The 19168-nt window shown below is 47.9% G+C and overlaps 3 protein-coding genes across 4 annotated transcripts; all 3 read left to right on the top strand.

The window, feature by feature from the left end:
- Positions 1-1490: 1490 nt before the first annotated feature.
- On the top strand, positions 1491-7902 carry LOC137903481 (cryptochrome-1-like). Of its 2 annotated transcripts, none has more exons than XM_068747633.1 (14): positions 1491-1648; positions 2604-2712; positions 3802-3944; positions 4047-4231; positions 4809-4897; positions 4992-5132; positions 5306-5617; positions 5805-5956; positions 6060-6262; positions 6338-6442; positions 6525-6656; positions 6889-6994; positions 7169-7294; positions 7572-7902. In XM_068747633.1, the coding sequence occupies exons 1-14, from the start codon at positions 1491-1493 to the stop codon at positions 7843-7845; spliced, it is 2235 nt and encodes a 744-aa protein (XP_068603734.1). In that variant the 3' UTR covers positions 7846-7902. The 2 variants fall into 2 exon arrangements, with proteins under 2 accessions (XP_068603734.1, XP_068603741.1); XM_068747640.1 differs by having other exon boundaries at positions 6889-6954; positions 7169-7290; positions 7587-7639.
- Positions 7903-9968: 2066 nt separating this feature from the next.
- rps21 (ribosomal protein S21) lies at positions 9969-12306 on the top strand. The gene is made up of 6 exons (XM_068748322.1): positions 9969-10002; positions 10369-10455; positions 10532-10595; positions 10945-11016; positions 12104-12159; positions 12244-12306. Exons 2-6 carry the CDS (start codon positions 10406-10408, stop codon positions 12251-12253), a joined length of 252 nt encoding a protein of 83 aa, XP_068604423.1. The 5' UTR covers positions 9969-10002; positions 10369-10405; the 3' UTR covers positions 12254-12306.
- Positions 12307-13268: 962 nt separating this feature from the next.
- Positions 13269-16231, top strand: LOC137903940 (tubulin alpha-1B chain-like). The gene is made up of 4 exons (XM_068748116.1): positions 13269-13399; positions 14489-14711; positions 14790-14938; positions 15041-16231. Exons 1-4 carry the CDS (start codon positions 13397-13399, stop codon positions 16016-16018), a joined length of 1353 nt encoding a protein of 450 aa, XP_068604217.1. The 5' UTR covers positions 13269-13396; the 3' UTR covers positions 16019-16231.
- Positions 16232-19168: the final 2937 nt, after the last annotated feature.

The raw sequence follows: 19168 nt of genomic DNA on the forward strand, positions 1-19168 counted from the left end.
ATTTAAAAGAAATTTATATTCCAGACATGACATTAAGAAAAGCTGCAATGTGGGGTTAAGTCATGTCTAATTTGTAGGTTTTATTAATCAACAGTTGCTACTATGTGAAAACGATTTCAAAAAGTACCGGCTTTACCCGGGGTTCCTGAACACAACACAGAAGTGGGACGAACCGGCCGGACATGCGCAGTGAGTGAAACTGTTACGAAACAAAGTAGAGCGACGGCGGACGAGCAGCGGCGCATTAATACTCGGAACCCCGAGAAGATGCTTCCTTCGTCGGGTCGGGTTTAAACATCGTCTCCGGGGAGGCAGCTCAAGGTAAGCGGGCTCTGGCGTTTAGCTTCAGCCACCAGCGCGGCCTCGCTTTGAATCAGCAGCCGCCGCCGCCGCTTTGCAGTTTTCAAAGGTGCTCCATTCAGAAAAAGACGGCGTGACGTCATCAGGTGCCCTGATTTACGGCAACACCTGTCTTGTTGAGGTGTTAATAAAGTTTTGATTGAATGCTAATGTTAACAGTGGGAGAGACATTCAATGTTCCTACTCTTGGGGGGATATTCCTTTAATTGCTTGTAAAATAGCTGCGTTTGCACTTTATTGATGATTGAGGTAGTTATTTGGGATTATTGATGATTGAGGTAGTTATTTGGGATTATTGATGATTGAGTTGGTTATTTTAGATTATTGATGATTCAGGTAGTTATTTGGGATTGTTGATGATTGAGGTAGTTATTTTAGATTATTGATGATTGAGGTAGTTATTTGGGATTATTGATGATTGAGTTGGTTATTTTAGATTATTGATGATTGAGGTAGTTATTTGGGATTATTGATGATTGAGTTGGTTATTTTAGATTATTGATGATTCAGGTAGTTATTTGGGATTATTGATGATTGAGGTAGTTATTTGGGATTATTGATGATTGAGTTGGTTATTTGGGATTATTGATGACTGAGGTAGTTATTTGAGGTTAAAACTGGCCACAGTTTTCCTGTCCTTGTGGGTTTTTTATTGCGTCCACCAAGGTGGGTGTCCAGAAGAAGCCTGAATGAATTTTTACGAGTGCATCTGATGAATGAGCTAAAGGGTCATCTTAAACATGGACGTAATAATTCCCTTTGCTGGGATGAAAAGTGACATTTTCCCCGTCTCCCAGATTTTTTCTTTCTATATTTACATATATATACATATATCTGTTTCTGTTATATTAACACCTGCTGTGCACCAAATGGCAGTAATAGCTCCCGTGTACTTAATAGAGCAGGCACTCGGATGTTCAGCTCAACTCATAATCAAAGGGAAAGGTTGTGTTGTCATGGTTACCTCTGTGAGGCTGTGTGATCCTTTTCATCTCCGTCGCTTGTTGTTTTTTTGTCATCTTCGTGCAGCCAATCAGCAGAGGGAACCGTTTCTCTGGGATGCTCTTCCTGTTCAGGTTGCTCTTCTCTTCTCACCGGTTCTTCTCCTTCTTTGTGACTTCCAGAATAAAATGGCCACAAATTCCATCCACTGGTTCCGGAAAGGCCTCCGTCTACACGACAACCCGGCGCTGCGGGAGGCGGTCCGAGGGGCGGGGACAGTGCGCTGTGTTTACTTCCTGGACCCGTGGTTTGCAGGCTCCTCCAACGTCGGGGTCAACAGGTGGCGGTAAGACCAGCTCTTTGTCGAGTTTTTTTGTCGTGTTTTTTGTCGGTTCCAGTGTGGAGTTATTGTGGATAAATGATCACCCGTCAGAACTGGCCTCGTGTTTTGACCTCGGACGGATGAATCTATCCCGGGTTTTAGGAGAAGGCGTCGCCATGTTGACCCGTTTATAGAAATCAGCTGATCTTGAGTTTCACAGGCTTTACCTGAAGGAACGTTCTCAGTTCATATCCCCAAATAATCAAATAGATATTGAAATAATCCCAGATCCGAGTTATCATCAGACATCGGTGAGTCGTTTTCCTGTCTGGGGAGGAACGTTGTTGCGTCGTCTTTCATGGATTGTGAACTACTTTGATTTCTTCCGTGAAAGGTGCCCCATTCATAAACTTTTCTTACTCGCTGACTTTACTAAAGGTACAAAATGGTCATTTTCTTTTCCCCTTTCTCGGGTAAAATGTGAGAAATGTCTGAGCAGCAGATGTAGGTTAGTGTGCCGCTTGTGAGTGGTTATGTGATCATGACCTACTTGTGAGGAGGCTGTCTTGCGTGGCCCATTACCCGACGGGGGCGCCCTGGAAGAGGTCAAGCATCTGCCTCGTGTGTGTGTGTGTGTGTGTGTGTGTGTGTGTCTCCTGTCCAATGTGGGGCAGAGCAGTTATATAAAGACTGACTCATGACTCGTCAGCCGGCCAACACACACTAACGGAAGAGAAGCAGCGGAAGCTCACACTGATGCTCGCGCGTGTGCACACACAGGAAGCCGAAGCCGAACCATGGCCGACTGTTCTCACTAGGTGGTCGTACGTCTGGGCTTTTATCGCTGGGTGTTTTTAGCACGGAGTGAAACCCTGCAGGGCGAGGTCACGACCTTTGGTCTGGCAAAGCTTTTCTGAGCTCCACAAATGAAAGCGAGAACCTCCACGCGGCGAACTGAAGAGTAAACCTCCCCCTCCAGGTTTCTCCTCCAGTGTCTGGAGGATCTGGACGCCAGCCTCCGCAAGCTCGACTCTCGCCTCTTCGTCATCAGAGGCCAGCCGGCCAACGAGTTCCCGCGGCTCTTCAAGGTGAGTTCTCCTTTCCTCAGACTCGCTTTGTATTTAGCTTCCAGCTCTGCCGCTAAACGGGAGTAAAGGACATGTTTTCATTGTGGGGTTCTTGTGTTTAATCAGGGGTTCTTGTGTTTAATCAGGGTTCTTGTGTTTAATCGGGGTTCTTGTCTTTAATCGGGGTTCTTGTGTTTAATCAGGGTTCTTGTCTTTAATCGGGGTTCTTGTGTTTAATCAGGGTTCTTGTGTTTAATCGGGGTTCTTGTCTTTAATCCGGGGTTCTTGTGTTTAATCCGGGGTTCTTGTGTTTAATCCGGGGTTCTTGTGTTTAATCGGGGTTCTTGTGTTTAATCCGGGGTTCTTGTCTTTAATCCGGGGTTCTTGTGTTTAATCCGGGGTTCTTGTCTTTAATACGGGGTTCTTGTCTTTAATCCGGGTTCTTGTCTTTAATCCGGGGTTCTTGTGTTTAATCCGGGGTTCTTGTCTTTAATCAGGGTTCTTGTGTTTAATCAGGGTTCTTGTCTTTAATCCGGGTTCTTGTCTTTAATCCGGGGTTCTTGTGTTTAATCCGGGGTTCTTGTGTTTAATCGGGGTTCTTGTGTTTAATCCGGGGTTCTTGTCTTTAATCCGGGGTTCTTGTGTTTAATCCGGGGTTCTTGTGTTTAATCCGGGGTTCTTGTGTTTAATCCGGGTTCTTGTCTTTAATCCGGGGTTCTTGTGTTTAATCCGGGGTTCTTGTCTTTAATCCGGGATTCTTGTCTTTAATCAGGGTTCTTGTGTTTAATCGGGGTTCTTGTCTTTAATCGGGGTTCTTGTCTTTAATCCGGGTTCTTGTCTTTAATCCGGGGTTCTTGTGTTTAATCCGGGGTTCTTGTGTTTAATCCGGGGTTCTTGTCTTTAATATGGGTTCTTGTGTTTAACGCACCGACACCATTCAGACTCCAGTAACCGAAAGTTGAATTGGTTATTCTTTGTGTGCGGCCCGGTAGCAATGCATTGTGGGCCGTACTGGACTCAAATGTTCTTCATGCCCAACCTTGACACTTCCGACGTCGTGTTTGGATTTGGAAAGGCTTTCATGAGGCTCTCTCTCCGTCGGTGCTTCAGGAGTGGAAGATCTCTCGGCTGACTTTTGAGTACGATTCGGAGCCTTTCGGGAAGGAGAGAGATGCTGCCATCAAGAAGTTGGCCATGGAGGCGGGGGTGGAGGTCACGGTCAAGATATCACACACCCTCTACGACCTGGACAGGTGCGTCGGATGCTGTTGGATTAGTCTCGAGCTGCAATTTGTTCTTGTTTGATCTGAATTCTGATCCAACTTGGATTACATTGTTCCTCCTCCGCTTCCCAGAATCATCGAGCTGAACGGCGGGCAGCCTCCTCTCACCTACAAGCGTTTCCAGACCCTGATCAGCCGACTGGATCCTCCCGAGATGCCCGTGGAGGTGCTATCGGACAGCCTGATGGGGCGCTGTGTGACCCCCGTCTCTGACGACCATGGCGACAAGTACGGGGTCCCATCCCTGGAGGAGCTGGGTGAGAAAGCAAGCGCACTCAGAGACTAAACGTTGGGTTACTACTACTCGCCAACATGTTCTTAGAGTTAAGATAAGTTCTACAAGACGACAGGCTCGAAAGTTCTTTGAAGGCTTTGAAGTTCAGGTCAGACCGTATAATGCCTCAAACGTATCGTCTTCATTTTGAATCCCTTCCACAGTGAAAATGACCTTAATCTCGTCTTTTTAAAGGCAGCCCTTATTGTCCTGGCTTCACCTGTGCAGCTGTTCGATTGGTCAATGAGGGATCTTAGAAGTTAAACCAACTCCCTGGTTTCCCCTCTGCAAAGGTTCATTCCACTTAAGCTGCCTAATTTAGCACGCTAACCCTATTACGCGGGTTTCCATTCACAAAGGGCGCCTTCATTCACGCCATCTGCCGCGCACACCTGCACAGGCTGCCCCGTCTCCGGGCCGCCTGAACGGGACCACAGGAGGCCCGTCGGTTCAGACGTCCAGAGGCGACTCGCCGCCGTTCCCTCCTCCGCTGTCGGCTTGGAAAGACAACAATAAAGTTTTAAGTCCGCTGACGTAACGGCGGCCGTTTGATGTTTCAGGCTTCGACATCGAGGGCTTGCCGACAGCCGTGTGGCCGGGAGGAGAGACCGAGGCACTCACCAGGATAGAGCGCCACCTGGAGAGAAAGGTGTGCGGTGCGCTGCCTCCTTCGGGAGTGGAATCTGATCTTAAATGAAATCCTTAAGAATCGCGCCTTATTTTCGTTCCTCCCCGTCTTCCAGGCGTGGGTGGCCAACTTTGAGCGGCCCAGAATGAACGCCAACTCGCTGCTGGCCAGTCCGACGGGCCTCAGCCCGTACCTGCGCTTCGGCTGCCTCTCCTGCCGCCTGTTCTACTTCAAGCTCACCGACCTCTACCGCAAGGTCAGCTGGCGACTTGTCCTGTGCGAAGTTGTTCTAGCTATCTAGCTGGACTTGAAAATGTTTCAAAAGGCGCTTCTACGGATCCATCCGCGTTTACATCCCGAACACCGGCGGCCGGCGGAGTCTCCGTTTCTTATCCTGCTCCCGTTCGCGGCGTCTTTAATTTCACGCAGGTGAAGAAGAACAGCTCGCCGCCGCTCTCTCTGTATGGCCAGCTGCTGTGGCGGGAGTTCTTCTACGCGGCAGCGACGAGCAACCCGCGCTTCGACAAGATGGAAGGCAATCCCATCTGCGTCCGCATCCCCTGGGACAAAAACCAGGAAGCGCTCGCCAAGTGGGCCGAAGCCAAGACCGGCTTCCCCTGGATAGACGCCATCATGACTCAGCTGAGACAGGAGGGCTGGATTCATCACCTGGCCCGGCACGCTGTCGCCTGCTTCCTCACCAGGGGGGACCTGTGGATCAGCTGGGAGGAAGGGATGAAGGTGAGGGTCTTCAGACAAAGCTGCATGTTGATTGGTGATGTCACCGCGTAGCCCAGAACCAATGATCCGATGCTTACCGAGCATCGTCTCGTGACTTGGTGCGCTGAGATCCCACGTCCGCCTGAGGCCGACGACCTCGATGACCTCCGCATCGAGCCAAACCGACGGCGTTCTGATTCCCGTGCAGGTCTTTGAGGAGTTGCTGCTGGATGCCGACTGGAGCGTGAATGCCGGCAGCTGGATGTGGCTCTCCTGCAGCTCATTCTTTCAGCAGTTCTTCCACTGCTACTGCCCCGTGGGCTTCGGCCGGCGTACCGACCCCAACGGGGACTTCATCAGGTGGGTGCCGTTCCTCGCGTCGCCGCCTTGCTGCCGTTACTGTTATTTTAATTCACTCTGAATCCTTCCTCGTTCCTATTTCGCCGTCTCCCTGTGCTTCCAGACGATATTTACCCATCCTCCGAGGTTTCCCCGCCAAGTTCATCTATGACCCGTGGAACGCTCCGGAAGCCGTGCAGGCCGCGTCCAAGTGCGTCATCGGCGTCCATTACCCGAAGCCCATGGTGAACCACGCCGAGGCCAGCCGGCTGAACATCGAGAGGATGAAGCAGATCTACCAGCAGCTGAGCCGATACAGAGGACTGGGTAGGACACGGATCAATACGGAGCCTGGATTTACCGTTTCGATTGAAACGTTTCTCAGATGAGCGTGTTGTTCAGGCCTCCTGGCGTCGGTGCCGTCCGCCAATGGGAACGGAGGAATGATGGCCGCCTGCTCTCCGGGAGAGCAGCAGCGAGGGACCGACGGCAGCAACAACTCGCCTTGTAAGGTTCTCGGCGGTCCATCTCATCATCATCATCATCTTCTCCTCCGTCCGCTTCATCTCTGCTTCGCCGTTCGTTTCAGTGCCCGGCGTGTCGGGGGGCTCCGTTGCTCCCGGCAACGGTAGTGGCAGCGTCCTTCCCAACTTGGACACTGAAGGCGGTTCCCGACAGCAGCAGCGGCTGCCGTCACTCCCACCCCCACAACAACGGCATGGTGGGTGGAGTCTGCCAGTAAACTCTAAAGCCCGGCTCTTTGTTACCGTTTCAGGTGGTGTTAGCTTAGCTTTTCGCTAGCGTTACTTCTTATCCACATTTGGATGACATTTCATTTTGTCTCAAAGCAATGACGGGTGAAATAAAGTGAAGCTCCGTTCCCCGTCGGTGTGCAAAACATGAATTCAGAAATGCACTCGTGTTTTCTGTCCTCTGCTTCCTCCGTGCTGCAGGACACCAATCGGCCCCAGACAGCTGCAGCTTACGCTACCACACGTTCGCTGTGCCTCAACTTCCAGGTAGGAAGCAGGAAGCAGCTGCTGCAGCTGCACATCTCAGGTGTGACATTTGATCTCGCTAAGATGCTTTCAAAGTCAATCTCATTTGGTTTAGCTTTATTCTGTAATATGATATTCCAGATTGAGGATTTATTCTGCAGGGTGTGAATGTTGCCACTAGAGGGCGACTCCGGCATTGTTTTGGGCGATGACGTTTTTCCTCCTTCACATCCAGGACTCCTCCTCCACACCGGAAGCATCACAGGAAAGAGGGAGCGCGAGTCGGGGCGCAGCGGGTCGGTGGAGGAAGACCCGGCGTCCTGCTCTGTGAGCAAGATGCCGAGGCAGAGTGCAGAGGTGAGGCTCCGCCTCCAGTGGCGTTAACGATGTCTTTGATGACGTGCCGTTGGTTTCTGCAGCGCATCGCTTCTAATTCTCTAACTGCCTTTTTACATTTTGAAAACAGACATAATTCGTTTATTTTGTTCTCGCGTTGAAACTTCAAATGTGAACTGTACGTGGATCATGAAGCATGTCGTCACCATGGTAACCTACAGGGACGGAAGCTTTTTGATGCTGCGACTGATCCAGGTGTGAATTTGAGGGATCCGATCGCCGCCCTTCTGGTGACCCTTTTCTCTTCTTCCCAACAGCCCACCTAGACCAGGCGGGGCCGAGGCCGTCGCCATCTTTCCTGTAGGTGTGAGCGGAAGCCCCGCCCGTCCTCCATCGCCTCGGCTTCAGGTGCGACGACCCGTCACAGTCGGAGCGACGGGGGTGATGACCTCGGAGGGACGTGCAACGAAACGCCTCAAACTTAAACCGCTTGAAAACGAGTGCGATCATTCTTGTCTTAAATCTGCTGCCAGCAGCGAGTACTGTATGAACCGAGGCAGCTCCACGTGGAAGTGATGTCATGTTTACAGCGCCGTCACTTCCTGCGTCTGCCACCATGGCATCAGAACGATTTTGTACCTTTACTACAGTTTTGTGGCGTTTGTGTGTGAGTATTGCACAAAAAGAAAAGGCGCCCGCCTCACCTGGGGACTCCTCAGCCGCCCTCGAGGGGCGTGTTCTAGTCCTATTATGTCAATGGTTCTCTCTTCCTCCTGTGATTGGCTGCGTTTAAGACACATTAAGGATAACGCGACCGTCTTTGTTGTTGGTCTTTTAAAAGATTTTTACGCTGTTACTGTAGATTAGCTTTCTGATGCATCGCTGTCGTTAGAGTGTGGCATTGTGGGTAAAGCATTTCTCTGGAGCTTCATCTGCAGCTCTTTACTTCGCTCCGTTGAGTAATCGTGTCTTTCATGGTCTTTTTTGGTACTTTAATCCAAATATCTTTTCATAGCTGGTTAATTAAAAGCAGAATTGTCCTGTTGCTTTTTATCTTAGTGCTAATCAAGAAAAACGATAAATAAGAATAAAGTGGGAGTAACATGACGTGAGCAGGGCAGCATTTATGCCATAAGGAATAAAGTTACAGACAGAAACTTGTGCAGGAGGTTATGAAACCGCCACCGAACAAAGACAGAGCGGTTGTCACATTGTCCTTTCATGTTTTACAAAAGCCAAAAATGAGCAAAACAAAAGCTCGGGGTAGTGTGTGTAACCACGACAACCACAACACCTACAGTCACCTTCCCTGCGCCCACAATTCAAGTCGGAAAAGGTTTTTAAAAAAAAATTGGAGGATTGTGTGGCAGCGCTGGAAAGACGAAGCTGGTCTTTTATTTCAAATATCACCTTTACTTGTGGTGAAAGAACGTCGAGTCCAGAGAATGTGTGATTCATCCTGTAAAATACACCCAGCAGCGTGCACGGACACACGCACACACACGCGCACACGCACACACACTACACGCCGAGATGGTACCGGAGAAGCTGTTACAGTAATCGATATTTATTCATCTGCGATCATTGGTATCAGGAGTGACAGGGAGGGGGGGGGGGGATGAAATACTGTGTATCTGTATTATAATTCTGTTTGTTCTCAAGATCTGAACATTGTTAGATTTCTGTAGCTGATTTTTTGTAATCATTTTTTGGTGAGAACAGATGCCAGCCATCGTCTCTGTAATGTTATGCTCTTTCTGTATCTCCTTGTGTCGTGAATGGCTTTTCTTGTGCTTGAGTCATGAAAGGAAATAAAAATCTTTTAAAAATCGTTTTCGTTTCGTCTTCCTCACAACTCCAGGGTCTCATGAAGCAAATTGGTAGTTCCTGATATTATTGAGCCAACTGAAGGTCTGTTACTTCATAAAAACACGGTCCGGGAAATAGAAGCTAATCTTTATCCGAGTGTCTTTGTGATGTCAGAGAACTCAACTCAACTTTATTTATACAGCTGTGCATGTGGAAAAGCATAAATAAGTGGAACATAAGGACAATCAAAATCAAAAATAGGATATCAATCCTCTCCCTCTCTGTTTTTGACTCTCCTCCTACCTGTCCTTGTCTCTGTCTCTCCCTCTCTCTCTCTCTCTCTCTCAACCCAACCGGTCCAGACAGATGGGCCTTAGGTTCTATCCAAGGGTTCTGCCTGTTGAAGGGAAGTTTTGCCTTGCCTGCATCTCCAAAGTTCTTGCTCTTGTGGGTCAAGTTGGGTTCTGTCTTTTCCTGCTCCACCTGTGAAGTGCCTTGAGATAACTTTCTGTTATGATCTGGCGAGATGGAAATAAAATTGAATTGATGAGGCCACATTATCACGCTGAATAAAAGTGCGAGAACCATCTCGGAGGTTCTGTCACACCCAGCCATGCATGCTGGTGGAATACTGAGTCATTTCTGGGTATTTTAAATTTGACTGATTTTTCCACTAGTCTGGCAAAATGCTTTTCAAAATAACTCACTTTGTTGGGAACGTTTTTTTTTTTTCCAGAATTAGAATCCTTACCAAGTTCCCCCTTAAAATGTAATCAAACAGAATTTAATCGGTTTCTAAAACAACGTTTTTCCAGACGTTAGTCAAACTTTGGAATATTTCGGAATCACCTTCGTCACAAAGCGAGGCATTTCTACTTCCGGGTCGTCGGCTCTTCCTTTCCGGTCGGCCATTAGTCGAACACGGTGAGCAGCCGCCCAACTCTTGTCTTTAAAATGTTTAGAATGGATCCTAAATCGTCACAGAGACGAGGTTGGGTTGACGTTCATGAAATTCAACGAGGCCTTGAAGTTTTAGAGCATTTTCAAACAGCACTAATGGCGGAAATGACGAATAAACGGACTTAAATCGAGCGCGAGCACGCGGCTGCGCTGCGCCGTTCTCATGCTAACTAGCACGCTAGTTAGCATGCTAGCTCTCCCGTCGCTCCCGGTTTACGTGAAGAAACGTCGCTGGTTTTGTTCCTGTGGTTCTCGTTTAGCGAGACGCGAGTATTAAATATCGTACTAAAATGGCGAGTTCATTAATTTGACGTGATTCTGTCCTTTCAGCTTTACAGGCGGCTCCTTTTCGTGCGAACGTCGAAACATGCAGAACGACGCCGGTGAATTTGTGGACCTGTACGTCCCACGGAAATGGTGAGTGGCTCCTCGGGCTGGGGTTCGGCGGCCGTGTCGGTCTTCGTTTGGGTCTGACGTGTTTCGTGTTTTGCAGCTCAGCTAGCAACAGAATCATCGGAGCTAAGGACCATGCCTCCATCCAGATCAACATCGCCGAGGTGAGTGTCGGGTCAGCGTTGATGGCGGGCAGCGGGTGCGTTTCTACACTAAACTGAACGTGAGGAGTCGGTATTTAATGTCGGATGATTAAATCCCACAACACGTTTGTCCTGTCTCGCATCTGTTATGCACTAACGCCTTGATTTTCAGCTCGGTTGTGAACAATCGCACCCTCGTATCCTTTTATTTAGATAATATAAACGATCAAACGTACAATTTATCGTTTAGTATAATTTATTTAGCATAGAGCAGAAGCTCGTCAAAACTCATCTGCTCCCGACAGAAACCAGTTCATATAAATATTTTAAATCTTTTTGGTCCTTACCCTCTGACCTCTGTCCTCCGCAGGTCGACAAGCTGACTGGTCGCTTCAACGGTCAGTTCAAGACCTACGCTATCTGTGGCGCCATCCGCAGAATGGTGAGCCTCCTTCAATGAGCGGCTGATTCAAAGTGAACATTCGTATTGATTTGTCACCAAAAAAGGAATTCTGTCACTTTCGTTGGCATCGTTGAACGTTTAGAGAAAGCGTTTGGAGACGGTTCGTTTCTGTGCTTTTTTTTCGGAGCGTTAAAACCGCAATGCGACCGGTTACTGAGATACTGTACTACATGCAGTTAATCTTTGTGATGAGACGGGAGTGTGGTTCACACCCCGGGCCAGTAGGTGGCAGTAGCGCCCCTTTGTTCAGGTGGCCAGCGGCTGGGCACCTGAACTGCTGATCATATCTTATCAGGGTGGCGACAAAGACGAAAAGAAACCAAAATAATAATCTGAACTTTTCAAAGAAATACACGGAAACATGGCTCTGCATTATTAAATCGCTTAAAGGAGATTGTTATTGACGGATATATAATAGTGATTTCTCTGTGCACCACCGTGAAAAACACGACATTACGTTGCAGAGGCGTTCGGTTGGGCGGCTGCTCGCCGTGTTCTCCTCATTAGCTGGGCCGCTGGGGGCGACGAGATGGAATATTCATTTGTTGATTGAAGCAACTTTCATTTGATGGGATTCTTGTGGGTTAGAATTTTTCTGTTTCTTTTTTCCGCCCCATATATTCAGATTTCAGAGCCAGGGAGGCACTCGAGGCACAAATAATCAAATGTGGAGAACATTCCTCATCACTTTAATTTTTATTCACAATTTAACATATTTACAAATAAATATGCGTCCTCCTTTCCACAATTGTTTCCGAGCGTTTTGTCGTAAATCAGCCCATGTTAAATTACCGTAAGTATTTTATGCTGCGATTCTATAAACGAGGAGTAGGAGACGATTTCCCCTCGGTAGACATCGTGGGTGAGACGTGTCGCCCACTCGATTCGCTCGCTCGCATTCCGGAATGCCGTAAAAACGCCCCCAACAGACAAAAACAAACAGACCAGTGCGGTCGAGCTGTCGATCGTCGCACGAGTTGTGAGTCGAAGCCGCAGACAGTTGCCTGAAGGCCGTGCTGTAAATTCAATGCTGTTGCCGAGTGGTAAAATCTTTGTCTCCCGGCAGGGCGAGTCTGACGACTCCATCCTGAGGCTGGCGAAGGATGACGCGGTCGTAGCAAAGTAAGAGTCCGTCTGTGTGATTCGACCCGAATGAGAACAGTCTCGGAACAACTAAGTCGTTTTCTTTGGTTCTTGTTTCCGCAGGAATTTCTGAGTGACGTTGGATCTGTGGAAGCTTTGTAAAATAAAATAAAAATGCAAATATGCTGTCTGTTTTGCTTTCTTAAGCACGAATCGACGTAGGTCAGAGTCCAGCGGTTTGCTGACTCTACAGATTCCTGATTTGTGCTCGAGTTCTGTTTAACAGCTGTGAAGAAAGATAAAGATGATTAGCGTTCTAATGCTGGGGGGGGCTGACGGAAACACCCGCCTCCAAAAACGTGCAGTTTCGGTGAAATGATTTTGGTACTCTAAGGTCGCTTTCACACTGCGCTAGGAGGACTCGGTTTGATTGGGAGCAAATTGTCGCTTTTATAATCAGTTGAAAGGTCTGCTTTCACACTGATTTGCGAAGCGCGAGTCGATTGGACAAAGGAGGGGAAGTCCCGCCCTCTCCCATGTCTGTTCTGGTTTAGAGTGTGCCAGTGGTCGTTCAAGGAGGGGAAGCTCGTGTTTTTCTTGCCTACGTCATAAATGTTAGACAACGCTAGTCGTTTATAGCGAAGGCAAAGTCGCCGGGGATCCGTAAAGTCTCCGGATCAGTTCAGAACAACGGAATGAAAAACATTATGATGTGGGTTACGGGGTGAACGTAGGGACAAGCTCAAATTAAGGTTTACAATATTTATTATTTACACAAGAATATTTAATTTTGAGACTTTTTTTTTCTTTTTCTGCACATTCTCCTTAAATCTTCGGGGACCTGACGCGCATGCTTGGAACGGTTTGAACTTCCACGCCTGATGGGGTCGAGTGTGAGATGAACGCAACGCGGGAAAAAGCGTTTCCCATAATGAGCCCGGAACTTGAAAGACTTCCGTGCGCGTATTTCCTGCCTCTCCCTTCTGACTGCTCAAAGCATTCTGCTGGTTTGACAGGCTGGGAGACACATGCCCGACTCACCTGAGCGCGTGACCTGTCGCAGCTTGATCTTAACCAATAGGAATCCTCTAAATATGTCTGAGGTAACCAGTTCAGCAACATCTTTTCGAGTGTTCCGAGCGAACAGCCCCATCCAGTGCATTTGGTTCTTACGCTGGCTACCTGAAAGCAGCACAGTAAGCTAGTTAAAGGTAGCGCAGTGAGACCTAATTAATTCTCTACCTTCATTTCTTCGAGCTCCACAGATTCAGCAAACATGGTGAGTAAGAGGATACATTTATTCGTCTTGCGTTTGGATGTCAGCAAATTTCAAGTTCCAAAGTATGTAGCGTTGGGCAGTCGATTTTAAGAAGCGGAATTGTCTTTGTTCCAGCTTGAAATTTAGATTCAATTCGTTTGTAACAGGAAGTCATCTTGAGGCGCTTTACCGGTGTAGCAGGGAAAGACGGAACCCAACTAGTCCCACAAGAACAACAACTTTGGAGGCGCAGGCAACGAAAAACTTCCCTTTGACGGGCAGAACCCTTGAAGAGAACCGAAGACTAATAGTGGGCAGACATCTGGACCGGTTGGGTTGAGAAAGAGAGAGAGACAGCGGTAGAGAGACAGAGACAAGGACAGGTAGGGGGAGAGTCAAAAACAAATAGAGACAGAGAGAACGAGCGGACAAAGACAAGGTTTACCAGGTTGTGTGTAACCGGGTCGCCTAAATGTCGCTCTCTACAGGGTCAACGAAGTTTAAAGGCATCAATGCAGAATATAATTCTGGGAATTCAGGACCCTCCACTCTAAGCTCGTCATTTTGTCGTACAGTTCATTGTATAATAAAGTTAATAACACTTCTTTAATACTACTAATCGAGGCAGAAAGCGTGAGCAGAACCCAACGCTCGGCGGCCATCTGCCTTGACCGGTAGAGTGGCCAGAGAGGTAGAGAGACAGATATTGATTTCCGTGAGTCTGAAGTTGCAAATTGTGTCAACTAAATGAGACGAAGCTGAGAAGAGGTCGAGATGAAGGCCGGTTTATAAAACTGCATCTATACTGGGGTATTTAACTCTCGCTCGACAGGGCACGGCCAGAACCAAAGCAAGTTGAACCAGCTGTGGGTTTCGGTCCGTCAAGTTTGTGCAATGAACTTGTCAATTAAAGTAAGGGTGTATCAAAACGACGGCATTGTTCTTCCGTTTCCTGCTTTGAAGGCTGCCGGTGCATCAGATAATGTTCAAGGCATTAATCAAACATTTTACTGAACGAATGAATTTCTTTATTAAATTATTTTAAAATAAGAATGTCCTGCATGTCGAGTTTTAGGGAACAGGTTACGTAACTTCTTCCGTTCTTCACAGCGTGAGTGCATCTCAGTCCACGTCGGTCAGGCCGGCGTCCAGATCGGGAACGCCTGCTGGGAACTTTTCTGTCTGGAACACGGGATCCAGCCGGACGGACAGATGCCCAGTGACCAGACTGTTGGAGTCGCACAAGATTCCTTCAACACCTTCTTCAATGAGACTGGATCCGGAAAGCACGTCCCCAGGGCCGTCTTGGTGGACCTGGAACCCACCGTCATCGGTGACTCGCGACTTCCTTGTACGTTCTCTTTTCCCAGTGACTCCAATCTTTGCACTAATATATGTTGATTTTCTACAGACGAGGTGCGCACTGGGGCGTACCGCCAACTGTTCCACCCCGAGCAGCTGATCACAGGTAAGGAGGACGCCGCCAACAACTACGCCCGCGGACACTACACCATCGGAAAAGAGCACATCGACCAGGTGCTGGACAAGATCCGCAAAATGGTGAATACATTTACAAGATGCCAAATTGACGACGGAGCATGAAAGTACACTTTTGTAAATCCACCCCGGTTGTGCGACCGGTTTCTCTTCCTCTCTCCTCAGACTGACCAGTGCACGAGCCTTCAGGGCTTCCTGATTTTCCACAGCTTCGGAGGCGGCACCGGCTCCGGTTTCACCTCCCTGCTGTTGGAGCGTCTCTCTCTTGAATATGGCAAGAAGTCCAAGCTGGAGTTCTCCATCTACCCGGCGCCCCAGATGTCCACCGCCGTGGTGGAGCCCTACAACGCCATCCTGACCACCCACACCACCCTGGAGCACTCCGACTGCGCCTTCATGGTGGACAACGAGGCCATCTACGACATCTGCCGCAGGAACCTGGATATCGGCTACCCCAGCTACACCAACCTGAACAGGCTGATCAGTCAGATCGTGTCCTCCATCACCGCCTCCCTTCGTTTCGACGGCGCCCTCAACGTTGACCTGACGGAGTTCCAGACCAACCTGGTGCCGTATCCTCGCATCCACTTCCCTCTGGCAACCTACGCCCCCGTCATCTCTGCCGAGAAGGTCAACCATGAGCAGCACTCGGTGGCAGAGATCACCAACGCCTGCTTCGAGCCGGCCAATCAGATGGTGAAGTGCGACCCTCGCCACGGCAAGTACATGGCCTGCTGCCTGCTGTACCGCGGCGACGTGGTGCCCAAAGATGTCAACAATGCCATCGCCACCATCAAGACCAAGCGCTCCATCCAGTTTGTGGACTGGTGCCCCACCGGCTTTAAGGTGGGCATCAACTACCAGCCCCCCACGGTGGTCCCCGGCGGAGACCTGGCCAAGGTCCAGAGGGCCGTGTGCATGCTCAGCAACACCACCGCCATCGCAGAGGCCTGGGATCGCCTCGACCACAAGTTCGACCTGATGTACGCCAAGCGTGCCTTCGTCCACTGGTATGTGGGCGAGGGCATGGAGGAGGGGGAGTTCGCCGAGGCCAGGGAGGACATGGCGGCTCTGGAGAAGGATTACGAGGAGGTTGCAAGCGAGTCCGTTGAAGATGAGGACAAAGAAGACGATGAATATTAACAGGCATCATTCCGTTAAAATGTTACACCTTAATGATAAAAAGAAATAAAAAAAGTTATATTAGAACACTTAAAACATCCGAATTAGGTCCAGGTCATTATCGCAAAAGATAAATGAACCTACCTGGTTAAATAAAGGTTAAATAAGATATGACAAAGAAATTATTTTGCATTTTTCCTTTAAATATCCAATAAAATGTGTTCATTACCGGCACCACCATCTTTTATAGAGGACTTCTGGCTTTTCTTCGTTTCCCACAATGCATTGCTGGCGGCCATATCAAAAGGCTGCGTCTACGCGCTCAGTGTTATGTTGATCGTTCATCCAGTGATAATGGCGACTGCGTGTACTATTGTAAACTGTGCACGTAGAAAAAAAGAGCTTCGATCACGTTCCTAAGGCGATTTATTGGCGGGGAAGGAGAGCATCAATGCTGCAACCAACGCATCCGACGTGACGTGTCACGTGCTGCGACCAACTTCCTGTTTGCTCGGATCGTTTCGTTTCAGGCAAGATATATTAAGAACATTTTGACATTGTACAGCCCGACAGGAGCTTGGACTGATAATCCGGCACGGGCACCTCCTTCCAGTCGCTCGGGCTACCGGTCGTCATGGTTACACAAACCGCGACTGCAACGCTTCACTGTTTTTTATAAAATATTTCCCTTTTTGTGCCACATGCAAACCGGAGCACGCTAAACTGGTTTGTCTGAGGAAGCGAACATAAACAGATGCACGTGGAGCCAAGAGATGACGTGTGGCGTCGTGATTGGTCCACTACCAAGTCATGTGGGCGTATTAGACGGGAAGGTCAATTGTCGACACATGACTTAGTAGACCAATCACGGCGCTACACGTGCACCGGTATCCTGAACGACCGGAAGTTGGTGTCCGGTTTATTCCCTTCCCCAAACCGGAAACCAACAATGAGAAATGTCTGCACTGGATGAAATTTCGTGGAAAACCACAGGAAACAGTTAAATCCATCAAGAAAGTGGAATGAAGAACATAAATAAATCAATAACATCAATGCAGTAATGAACAACTACTAAAGTAACATGTTATTGGTGCATTACTGTGTGATCTGTAACCGTGCTGCCCTCCTGTGGACATCGTCGGTAACTACAAAAACATTGATGTAAAGTTAGACGCAGTTAGACGCACGACAGCTTCCGGTTATGATTTTCGACGGGACGACGATGTGATTGTCCCAGCAAAAATTGGATTAAAAATTCTGTCAACAACGCAGCGCTAAAAATGAGCATTTAGCACTACCGTAGCTCCGCTAACTTCAACTGTTGCAGCAAAGACTGCAATAATGTGTCTGACAGAGTTAGCAGAAAGCATTAGTGCTAACAAGCTACTCCGTCAGCCGCGAATCCTTGTATACCTTAGCTTCCCTCTTGTGACCAAAGTGAGTAACTACAACAGTAATAAAACGTCGCTTTATGCATTTAAATAAACACAAACGCTTCAAGTACAACGTCTTAAGACAAACACAATGGTAACGTTGAACGTCCCTGCCTGTTATCTGTCAAACTCGTTATTGTGTGATCTGTAACCGTGCTGCCTTCCGGTGGACATAGTCGGTAACTACAAAAACATTGATGTAAAGTTAGATTCAGTTAGATGTGCGACAGCTTCCGGTTATGACTTTCGGGACTACTACGTCATTGTGTCCAAGCCAAAAGTGGCTCTTATATTATATTATTATTGACTCCTTTTGTGAAATAATTTTGTTGCGCTGGGTTTGCCATAGAAGAGTTTGACGGGCTACGCCGCTACAACGTGTGTTTGTCTCAAGAGGATGTACTTAAAGCGTTTGTGTTTATTTAATAGTCTCAGTTAGCGGAGCTACAGCAGTGCTAAATGCTCATTTTTAACGCTGTGTTGTTTACAGAATTTTTAATCCACTTTTTGCTGGGACACAATCACATCGTCGTCCCGTCGAAAGTCATAACCGGAAGCTGTCGTGCATCTAACTGCGTCTAACTTTATGTTTTTGTAGTTACCGACTATGTCCACAGGAGGGCAGCACGTTAACAGATCACACAATAACGCTCCAATATCATTATTGACTCGTTTTGTGAAATAACTTTGTTGTGTTTACCGAGAGAGGCCTTACAGATACAAAGATTCGCAGTTGACGGAGTAGCTTGTTAGCACGAATGCTACTTCTGCTAACTCTGTCGGGTACATTATCGCAGTCTTTGCTGAAAAAGTCTCAGTTAGAGGAGCTACAGCAGTGCTAAATGCTCATTTTTAACACAGCGTTGTTTGCAGAATTTTTAATCCACTTTTGGCTGGGACACAATCACGTCGTCTTCCGTCGAAAATTATAACCGGAAGCGAAGCGTCCAACTTTACATCCATGTTTCTGTAGTTACCGACTATGTCCACAGGAGGGCAGCACGGTTACAGATCACAAAATAACGTGCGTGACAGATAACGGGCAGCGTTCAACGTTACCATTGTGTTTGTCTTGAGACGTTGTACTTAAAGCGTTTGTGTTTATTTAAATGCAGAGATGATGCTTTTGGTGGGATCTACTTTTTCTTCCGCCTGAGCGAGTGCGTAATACGTAAGCAGAGCGGCACTCTGCTCCGTCGTCTGTAACGCAATGGCGGGCAGTGTCAGGTGCTGCTGCTGGCGCAACAGTGACGTCACTGGCGGAGTCCGAGTCATGAACGATCCGGGTTCAGAGGGAGGAAGTGCTGTTACTGTTGTTCAGAGTAATAAATGTGGTTTGAAATAAGTAACGAAATCAATATATGACGTAATATAATCTCAGAGGCAATAAAACCTGGATTTATTGAGTTAAGCTTTCCTAAAGAACTGACATGTATAAATGTATTAAAGACACGTGATCATTTATGTACAGAAAGTATTTGTTCATACATTTAACAGACATAAAAGTTCAACGCATCACACGCGATGTGGTTCACATACAGCTTCCTGTCATTCTACACTTGTCCACTAGGTGGTGACGTGAGCACATGAAGCTTCGAGAGATGAACCCAGATGTGCTGTTGATCCTGAATGTAAACCTATGAACGAGTGAAAGAAAGCATCAGTGTTGATGTTTCCATGGTAACTGTTTACTGTTAATGCGACGTTGATTTTAATTTATTTTTTTGCGGCTCAATTG

Source organism: Brachionichthys hirsutus, chromosome 2 (genome assembly GCF_040956055.1).
Source record: "Brachionichthys hirsutus isolate HB-005 chromosome 2, CSIRO-AGI_Bhir_v1, whole genome shotgun sequence".
Taxonomy (NCBI): Eukaryota; Metazoa; Chordata; class Actinopteri; order Lophiiformes; family Brachionichthyidae; genus Brachionichthys; species Brachionichthys hirsutus.